A 10,213-nucleotide genomic window follows, 5' to 3' on the forward strand; every position below is an offset into this window, starting at 1 on the left:
CAGTAATTTTACAGTCTTGTTTTTATAGTTGAAGTAAATGTTTATCAAACTGTCTAATACAACTAGTCAGGGTTCCCTTTAAGAATTGCTGTGGAAATGGTCGCAAAAGCATCTACTTGTTGGATGTTCTGAATTTGTAACAATAGTTTTAGTATTGACAGGGAATACATGTGTCGAGCACAATTAATTAAAATTTATTTTAATTTTTTCACTCTAACAAAAGATTTGAGTTTAGCATCTGGACTAATTTGCCATTTATACACAGAACATGGTGTCGTTCAGGATTTTTGTGTCCAAAGATTTAGAAACCTTTTTAGTGAAAACAGAGTTAATGTGAAACCTTCTTTACTGGATTCATTATCAATGAATTTAGTATTTTTGACAATTTTTGCCCAAATGATTTGTAACTGCATACTGCTGGGAACTCTGTTTTTCAGCCAGCAGGACTTTATATGTTGGCTGAAATGTCTAAATTTTCCACACAGCTGCCTGTTGAAAACAAAACTTGTCTGACCTGTTTGCGCTGGTATTTGTTTATACCAGTTCCAAACTTTTTTTAAGTTAAGCTAAGCTTTTTTTAAGTTAAGCAAATTGAGATAGACATAAATGAATAAAAAAGATTGAAAAGTGGAAACCAAATGGATGATTCCTCTGAAAGGCCAGTGCTGTCTGTTTGTTCTGAACTCTTTCTTGTGTTTGTGTGCAGCAAGTGGAGCAGATGAGTCAGCTTTCTTCCTTTGTGGAGTCTCTGCTGCAGTACCACAGGCAGGCCACACAGATCCTGGAGGAAGTTAACGACAAACTGAAAGAAAGGTCAGCACTCTCAGTAACTTTAGAAAAAATAAATGAAATTTAATGAAGTGATTTATTGATGCTGTAATCTTTACTTGTCTAAGTAAAACTAATTATTATAAACTCATGCTTAGCACAAATACAGTCAATTTAGCTTTGTTTGTTTTTACAAGTGAAGACTAATTTTACACATTTTGTAATTTTCAAAAATAAAATAGCTTMATTTTAAAATGATCAGCTACACAAAGTTTTAGGCTTAAACCAGACACAGAATAATAAATGGACCTTGTTTTTACAGTCTAATTTCTGTATATAATGGAGCTAATAGCATTTGGCTTGTAATCTTTAAAGCTCCACAAAAAATACTTTTGAAAACCTTAATGGCAGCGTCTGTTCATATTTTTCCTGGCACCGCTGGCATTTCTTTTCAAAGCACCACAGGAAAGTGGGCAGAGAGGGAAGACTGTCACGCAGGAATAAGTCTTATACTGAAAATCTGTGTCAGATTTAATGAGGATCCTCAGCCTCTGTACATGCAGCACCTGCTCAGCCAGTTACGCTACCCACTCCTCTGTCCTGAAATGACCTATTTGTTAAAGAGTATCAACGAGCCTTGTTGTGACCAGCTGATGGACACCCCCCCCAATTCTAAATCTAGAACTATCATGCTGATGTTACAGCTCTCCTAACAGGTTGACATGCTGTCACAGACCTTCTGTCAGGAAAAGATTTGTGTTTCACTTTGTGCAGCGATGTCATGAAGCAGTCGAGAGTCAGTTTTTAGATGAAACAGGTGGCAACATTTATTGTTGATTTTCTGAACTGGGTCATGACTTCAGAAACTAAGTGCCATCTTCTCTGTTCAAAAGGAAGGCAGACATTTCTACAACCAGTTTCTACAAATCTCTCTTCCTCACCTTACAACAATCCTGGTGGATAAAAAGGAAAAAAAGCTCATATGTGTGTGTATTATATTGAGATTATAGATGCAGTGTTTTGCTTTGTTCTGATTCTGTGCAGAGTAAACGAGGTGCAGTCCCGTCCAAAGCGTGAATTCAGGCCTAAACCCAGACAACAATCGGTTGAGTATGACGAACCATCAAATGGAGGATATGCACCTTCTCCTGCAAGCCCTCTAGCTCACGCTCCTGGTAAAATAATAATAATAATAATAATTTGACCTTCATAATTTACTTTATCTCTCTGTGCATGCATGTGTTCACGCAAATTCCTAGTCCCCGAAGGGCGCAGTGCGCACCCGTTACATTTTTCCTGACAGATATTTTTCCCTCTCCGTAACATTATCCAGCTCCATCCTTCAAAAGACCCTCCGTCAAGAACCGACCGTGTGAGTGGACAGATGAAGATTCCCGTGACTTAACGACAAAATGTCACCACTTCCTTGTTTTGTGCCTCATAAAGATCATAAAGTGGATCCATGTGCTTGAGATTGATTTACTAACATTGAATTGTGTTTGTGTGTTTACTTTAACAGGTCAGAACATAAAGAGGGAACATATTTTTGTCTGACCAAAGCTTCAGATGGATAGAATCATCAGCAACCATGACTATATTTGTCCTAATTAATCAGTAACTGGAACATTTTRTTTCAAGTTCCAACAAAAACTATTGGCTGAATTATATGCATCTGACAGCGCACTCAGGGATCACCGAAACTTCTGAAGCTCTAAATAAAATTAGATATTATTTATTTTATTTTTCTTTCTTTTTATTAGGCTTAATCTGTGACGAATAAAACAAAAAATATTAGGGTCAAAACTTTTTAAAGGAAGTTTTACAGAAATTGATCTATTGGCATGTTTGATTCTGAGCTTCAGAAGGATTCATGACTAACATATCATTTATCATTTCCTGTTTTAATCACTCATATCAGTGTTCTGCTCAAGAGTTCCTCTAAACTTCTAATGCCACATGTGTCCAATAAAATCTTAACAAAGAAGCATAAACTAACCATGTTGAAGGGGAAGAGTTAGAAATGTTCACTTTTATGGTTTAACTAATTTTTTCCCTTCTTGTCGCATCCTCTGTTTGTCTGCCTACAGCTGAGCCGAGCTGTAGAGCCCTGTATGACTTTGAGCCTGAAAACGAAGGAGAGCTGGGCTTCAACGAGGGCGACATMATCACTTTGGTCAAACAGATCGACGAGAACTGGCTTGAAGGGAAGCTCCGTGGCACAACTGGATACTTTCCCGTCAACTATGTGGAAGTGATCGTGCCCCTGCCGTACTAAATCAAACCATGCAGGAGAGGAGCATCAGGACGATGTAAAATTATACTATCGCAATTAAAGTGCAAACATAGCAAGGAAGTATTTATCTTTTTCTTCTTTGGGGGGCTATACGAGGACTCACATTTGTCAAGATTGAATGGATCATAAGAACAGCCAGGGGGTCCATTAGGAAACAAAAGGATGATGTGATGTTTGGGTGCTTTTATTGTAAGTCTTTATAAACTCTTCTTTGCACCGATGCACTTTTTTTTACACTACATCTTCACCACATAAGTAAAGACATGAGAATTGTGCATCGGCGTCTAAAAAGTCAAACTACTGCTATTTTTCTTATGTGGTTTTATTCCCCATATAACATATTTTGTTTTGTATACTTTGAATATTGGAACTACACAAAAACATGTTTTTAACTGCCGTGCCTCCAGGCTGTTAGTTGCTGCCATTTTTAGAATTTGACTCTATCCTTCACTGCCATCTGGTGGTACGCTTTGGTGGAGCAACCTTAGCTGTTTGTGTGGTACTGCCATATGTTTGTCTTTTGATAAAACTGGATTTTGTGGTTTATAGTTGTTTGACTTACATCTGCAGCCAGGCCTTACCTGTTATTATATTACAGTTTCTGCCATCATCAGGTATTTTGAGTGCAGAGCCTTACGTGCTGAGATGTTTCATATTTAAACTACTTTTATTACGCTAATTAACCTTGTTTTTTTTCTACCTAAATCTCTACAGCAGTGCTCTGTTTCCAAACACTAATGCCAAAGAAAGGTTGCTTACGTTTTTCAACTGTAAATCTTTGGGATAAAATGGTCTTGCTTACTCTGGTTTTCAACTTGAAGTAAAATACTTGACACTGAAGGATCTAAGCTTACTCCAGATATTGAGCAGCTTTGCATCAATGCCAACTACCTAACTCCCTTCAGTTCCTCTTTCTCTTTTTCTCAGGCTCTACTGATGCTGCTGGCAGTGTCACACAAATGTTTTCAGGGCTTTTATCCAAGTGTCTGTTCTTGAACACCCCCCTCTCCAGATAAGCGTGGCTTTGATTCAGAGCATGGAAATCACAGTGATGTGTGCTTGGCGTTCTTCTACCTGCCTCCATCTTCAGGCACAAACGGAGCAGAACGCACATCTTCTCAGTGTTTTTATAAATAATGACGAGGGTCGTCCACAATCGCTGATTTCAGTTCCAGTTAAGCTTATTACAAGCGAACTATGAACTGTCAGGGTTTGTGCTGTACACTAAAATGCCACCATTCTCTTGTCATGATCCCCTTGTTAAACTGCCCGCTGCCCCACTCGTCTCTCCCTTTTTTGTTGCAACTACAAGTGGAACAGACAGGCCTTTTCAACAGAGGAGGGCACACAACGGTGGATTATGCCCTCCCCCACCAGTCTTTAATCACCACCTGCCCCCTGTATCCCGACCCCCCCTTCCTCATTATCTGTCCCATCTCAACCCACAGTGCCTCTGAAGCTCAGACTGTTAGTTGGAATATAATCTTCACTGCCTGTCCTAAATGTACCTCTTTGCTGTGTGTTTCAGACCCTTGCTGTGTTGAGTAATAGCTGTGGTTCAGGTGTGGGTTTACACACCTCATTACACTAAAGTCAAAAACCCTTTTAAAGAGAGCCAGAAGGCTCAGTTTGAGCCGTCATGCAGCTTGTATATTGATGACAAATGAAGTTGTGGAACAAAAGGCCTGAGATCAATGTTGGTGGGTTGCTGCTGTCACAACTGGAAGAGCAGCAACATTATTATTAAACTAAATCCTTTATCAGTTTTGCAATATTGAAGTATTAGCAGACAAAGATTTATTTTATCATGCACAATTTTGAGGGAAAACTTCTGTGAAAAAGTAACATTTTGCATGCACGCTTTTGACTTATGCTTGTTTTTGTTACTGTGATCTTATGAGAAGACTAAATGTGGGATTATCATGGATTACCTCTATCCTAGGCTCAGTGTAATCTTGTGTATAAGAATGTTTTACTGTGTATGAATAGATGCTTATCATTTTCTTTAATAAATGTTAAATTTGTGTCTTTAGTGAGGTTTTTTTGTTTTCATTTTTGTAAATGCTGACTCAGCATTCACTTTTGTATTTTGTGTTTGTTTATCCCCTATACCTTTTTTATTTATTTTTATTTACAACCCAACAGAAAATGGATGCTGTGATGCTTTGGTTGCAGAAACTTGTACTTTTTCCAATATTTAGCTTTAATTACAAATAAGATTTAAGATTTTAGCTACCGTTCAGCCATTTTTCATCTAGCATTTTATTGTGTTTAGCTACATGTTTGCTACATGTAACTAAACTTTAGCTACCTTTTGCTTTTAGCTATCATTTGACTGTTTTTAGTATCTTAGTGTTTTGATACTTTTAGCTTTAGCTAACTTTTTTGCTATTAGCTAGCTTTTTGTGACTAGCTAACCTGGTGCTTCTAGTTAAACCATTGCTGCTTTAAATTTTGCCAAATTATATTTAGTTCATCTTTTAGCATCTAGCCAGGGTTTTGCTACTTTTAGTTATGCTGTTCTACTACTTTTAGCTCCCAATTTCCTGCATTTGTTTTTGCCAATTTACCTAGACTTTTACTACATTTAGCTTTTAGCTTGCATTTTGCTTCTAGATCTGAGCTATTTTGCTACTTTTAGCTCATGTTCTTTATTTATTTATTTATTAAGCTTTAATGACTCCATATAATTTCAGCAGTCATTCAGAAGCATCCACACTACATTTTCACAGAAAATTTCATTTATGTAGTAAACAGTTGAGTGGGAATATTTAGAATATTCATTATTTACATTTGGACATAGAAGTATGGGATTACCTCTTGAAACAACCCCCACCTGGGTCTTATTTAAATGATGTCTCTCCAAACATCAGCTAACCTCAACCAGCCCCCTCCCTCTTCAGGACCCCCCTGATCCAKGCTGCACCCACCAGCTGTTGGCTGGCCGCCACGGCTCTATCTTGTCGGGAGAAGGCGTGTCAGTCCCCCCCGGATCCCTCAGCGCCCCTTTGTCCTCGCTCGGTGCCCAGGCTGCGACACTCATGGCGGCCGTACCCGTCAGGCAGCGTTGCGGCTCGGTGAGCCCCCGGACGCAGCTCCCGCCCTGTTACTACGAAGGCTACCTGGAGAAGCGGGGACCGAAAGAGAAGGTGGGTTTCACCCGGCGCGCGCGTTTCCGTAGCTGGTGGTCAGTGCGCAAACACCCGGCTGATCCTCCATGATTCCCACCAAAAAAGCTGTCAACTTCCTTGTGCTGGAAAGGGCGAGGCGGAACGGAACACCGCTGGATCTGCCTGCTGGAGATTTATTGTTCTGAAAGGCAAACGTGCGATGATAAGGCAGCATTTACATCCAGTGTCAGGGCTGTGTGTTATGTCTCATATTTGATAACAGACGCGTTTGTGTCGCCCTTAGAATAACAGGACATCATGTCAAATTCAGAGACAGCTTGATGTTTTTTATTTCAATTTCCTAAATATAAAAGTTACCTAAAGTGAAAGTGTCAAGATCTTTTGCCTTTTGGTTAAGATTCGTGTGGTTAAACATAAAAGATGCYCCCTTCTGTTCAGACCCACCCATCAGTCATAACAGGCTCATTTTCATGCACACATGTAATATGAGAGTGGCTCAGGTGCAGGGTATCTGTGTGCTTCAGTTAGCAGCTGAGGCTCACTTACCACCCTCTAGGGACAGGACATGTGGGGGTGATAGAAAAGCAGATATCCATAATTGAGGTGGGGAAAGCACCATATTTGTGTCTTTGTTCCTCTGTACGTGACAGGCATCCAGGCGGCTGTGGACCTGTCTGTGTGGCAACTCCTTATATTTCTTCAATAATGCCAAGGATATTCATGTAAGCTTCCTACTGCAAGCCTTTATGTGTGCTTGTTGCATTGTGCTCCCTCTAAAGTGTGTGTGTGTGTGTTCGTACCAGTATGTGGAGAAGCTGGACCTCGGTGGGTTTGTGTCCCTGAAGGATGACAGCAGCCGGGACAAAAACCTGGAGGCAGCACGGCTCATCCTCCGCATGAAGGATGGAGAGACCAAACTCACGGTGCGCTTCTCAGCTCACGCACTCAAACCTGAATATCCATCACGACAAGATTTTGAAATTGTTGATTGATTGCCAACACACCCACACGGCAAAGACAACACACCACATAAACTGATTTCACTCTTGAATATTCAGATGTCAGAAGGGAAATCTTGCAAAACCTCTTGATTAAACGTCATTTCATTGTAAGCAAACATGGCCAACAAGGACGAAGCAATGTCAGTAGTTTGTGGACTACTTTTAACAGGAAAAAAAGACATGTCCGACATACACTGGACTTTCTGGTCCTCCAGGGAAGTTGTTTTTTCTTCTGTATTTTGGATTCCCCTCTGTGTTTCCATCACCGCAAGTTCTGATTGGCTACCTACTATTCAACAGGCTGCATGCTCATTTGTCCTCAGGAAACATCACATACAAAAGCATTTTGGGCCAAGATAATCCAACATGTTGAATATCCCAGATTTGAGATTGGAGCATTCCAGACGTCCTTCCAAGCCAACTTGATCACCCTTACCACACACGACAGGAATATCTCATAAGATCATCTTTAGCGCTATTATGATCATCGGGCCATCCTCAAGATTGTTGGAAGGGGAAAATTGGGTCAAAGATCGGCACAATTATCTTGCTGCTACCAGACTCAACATGTTTGTCTTTTCCAGGCGCCCAATTTAGAGTCCCGAGAGCTCTGGAAGGGTTTCCTTTACTCTGTTACAGACGTGAGTATCAATGTTTCATATATTTTGGCTGCATTTTTATTCCTTCATTATCTGTTTTTTTTAATAGAGCTTGTTATGTTGGTATCCCGGACAGGCCCCCAAACATGTTATTATTCATATGTGACTCACAGGGAACATATAGAGTCCAACAGATTATGGGTTAAAAAAATTTTCATTGAATTGTATGAACAAAACAGAGAGAAATGGAAGCCCCAGGCCCCCAGCTAATACAAACAAAACGAGGAGAGCCCCAGAACCAACCAGCAGTTGACCGTCAGATTTGGGCCACTCCACTTAACCTCTTTTATTGTCAGCCAATCTACTGTAAAAAGAGGACATATCTATTCATCAGGGAATAATAAGGATGACACAGGGACACATCACAGAGCTGTAAAGCTAATATTCTCTGTTCTGTCCCGTCACAGTTAAACGTGCCGTCGTGTCTGACATTGCTTCCGGGACAACTGCAAATGTTAAAGGAGGTGGTGGACAAAGAAAGGTCCAGAAGGAGATCCCGCAATCCAGGCCGAGCTCCTCCTTCACCCCTCTCCGTTCCTTTAGTGGGGGAGATCCCACCGTGAGTTCTAACAAGACACTGCCATGCTTTTTTTAATGTGTCTGCATGAACATTTTTCCATTGACATGTTGCTTTTGACTCTCAGGTGTTTTCGTCCAGTGTCGCGCACTGAGGCCGAAGTCCTGCTGGAGAGACACCCGGACTGTGGCAACATGTTGCTCCGTCCAGGCAGAGACGGGTGCTCGCTGGCCGTCACCACTCGACAGGATCTTAACGGGTTAGCACCAGCTGAATATTTGAATACCTAAAAGGCAAAACTCCTCAACGATACACCATGTAAAATAATGTGTTATTATTTATTTTCAACTCCAGGTCAGTGTTCAGACATTACAGAGTCACTCAGCGGGACCAAGGTGGTTACGTGATTGATGTGGAAAATCCTGTGAGTGAACAAAGATTTAAATCTTTTTTTTTTCCCTGTGAGAACAGTCTTGGGGTATAATCTAGCTACTTGTTTATAATTTTGTGTAGATGATTCAAACCAGTTTATCTTTATTTCTTCTTCTTTCTCCTCTGTATTTTACCTGTTTACTATGCCTTTACATGGTCTGCAAAGGTGTAAAATTACAAATTAGGCAAAGCTTTCTCATATAAAACACTCACCTGAATGGCTTGGAATGCCTTGTTTATTACCCAGTTGGCTAGTTTGACACACCCAATTCAAAGAAAACTTTTATTTTTACCTATCAGACCACACTGGATCTTTCAAAATACAACCTAAATAGGCACATTTCCAATATGGCCAAGTGACGGTGTTCATATTTCCAACTGACAAGCTCAAATGTTTGTAACCGTCTAACAGCCTTTATGGAGAGCAACTCTGAAATCTCACTCAAGAAGAAGATATGAGTCATTTCACGAAGACAAAAGGCTACACATTAGTGACCCTAAAAATCGGTCGCTCTGGTCAGAACAGAGCAACGTCACACAGTTGGAATGCAGAGCACAGACCAGTGGTCCACATTTAAGAACTGTAAGAGTCTGAGACTGCTGCTAGGTTGTTGTGCAAATAGATTTAGACACTCCTGTCAGCCCGTTTTATCTTGTTTTTATTAGGATGTCAACAGCTGCTCTAGTATCAGATGAAGTCTTTCACCTTTTGCTTTTCCCAAGGCAAAGATAAAGCTGTACAGAGTCCTGCAGAAATTTATAATTGCTATTGGATATTTTTGAGCCTGTCCGTGTTGTATTAATGAAAAAATAAGAGAATATTTAGGCCCAGGTTGCAACAGTCAATGTTTTTAATTACAAAACTGTAAAAAGTCATCTTAGTAGCCCTTCAAATATTAATTGGTGAAGTGTGTGACATTCACAGCTGTGGATTTGAGCGTTTGGAGTGTTTACCATATTCTATTGTGAATAAAATACGGGTATGAGATTAGCAAACCATAGAATATTGTTTTTACGTACACACCGTCACATCTTTTTCTGTTTTGGGTTGTGCAATACAGTATTTTCTGCTTTAATATGTAAATCCGTAGGATCATAGCGCCAGCTGTCTTGGAAGTCAAATATTTGATGGCACAAAATTTTCAAATGCAGCTGCTGATGTTTTTATATGTTTTATTGAACATAACAGCAGAAAGTAACAGAAACATTACACATATTCAGTGTTCATACGCTCAAACAAGTGGGCAGAAGTTTACACTTACATTAGCCCACCCCTTCTCCTGTCTGCAACCTTATTCCCATCACTTCTTATTCATCGAGAAAATAATTCTTAATTCCKTACAAAATAATGCACACAACTATTAATTAAATAAATATACATAAACACACACACACACACACACATATATGTG

The 10,213-nt window shown here is 40.0% G+C and overlaps 2 protein-coding genes across 4 annotated transcripts in view; both read left to right on the plus strand.

The window, feature by feature from the left end:
- Positions 1-5,093, plus strand: part of LOC106526360 (endophilin-A2) — a 12,331-nt gene extending 7,238 nt beyond the window's left edge. Inside the window, exons 6-9 of one of the 2 annotated variants that reach the window (XM_014020955.1) lie at positions 707-813; positions 1,813-1,943; positions 2,102-2,140; positions 2,856-5,093. In XM_014020955.1, the coding sequence (XP_013876409.1) occupies positions 707-813; positions 1,813-1,943; positions 2,102-2,140; positions 2,856-3,043 (465 nt within the window). In that variant the 3' untranslated portion in view covers positions 3,044-5,093. The remainder of the gene's footprint in view (positions 1-706; positions 814-1,812; positions 1,944-2,101; positions 2,141-2,855) is intronic. The other variant, XM_014020963.1, reaches the window with a different exon arrangement.
- Positions 5,094-6,016: 923 nt separating this feature from the next.
- The window catches only part of stap2a (signal transducing adaptor family member 2a), a 7,019-nt gene continuing 2,822 nt past the window's right edge, over positions 6,017-10,213 (plus strand). The window contains exons 1-7 of one of the 2 annotated variants that reach the window (XM_014020946.1): positions 6,017-6,210; positions 6,843-6,914; positions 6,996-7,115; positions 7,778-7,834; positions 8,260-8,411; positions 8,497-8,628; positions 8,724-8,793. In XM_014020946.1, the coding sequence (XP_013876400.1) occupies positions 6,103-6,210; positions 6,843-6,914; positions 6,996-7,115; positions 7,778-7,834; positions 8,260-8,411; positions 8,497-8,628; positions 8,724-8,793 (711 nt within the window). In that variant the 5' untranslated portion in view covers positions 6,017-6,102. The remainder of the gene's footprint in view (positions 6,211-6,842; positions 6,915-6,995; positions 7,116-7,777; positions 7,835-8,259; positions 8,412-8,496; positions 8,629-8,723; positions 8,794-10,213) is intronic. The other variant, XM_014020937.1, reaches the window with a different exon arrangement.

The sequence above is a fragment of the Austrofundulus limnaeus genome, unplaced genomic scaffold (assembly GCF_001266775.1).
Source record: "Austrofundulus limnaeus strain Quisiro unplaced genomic scaffold, Austrofundulus_limnaeus-1.0 Scaffold3, whole genome shotgun sequence".
NCBI classification, from domain to species: Eukaryota; Metazoa; Chordata; class Actinopteri; order Cyprinodontiformes; family Rivulidae; genus Austrofundulus; species Austrofundulus limnaeus.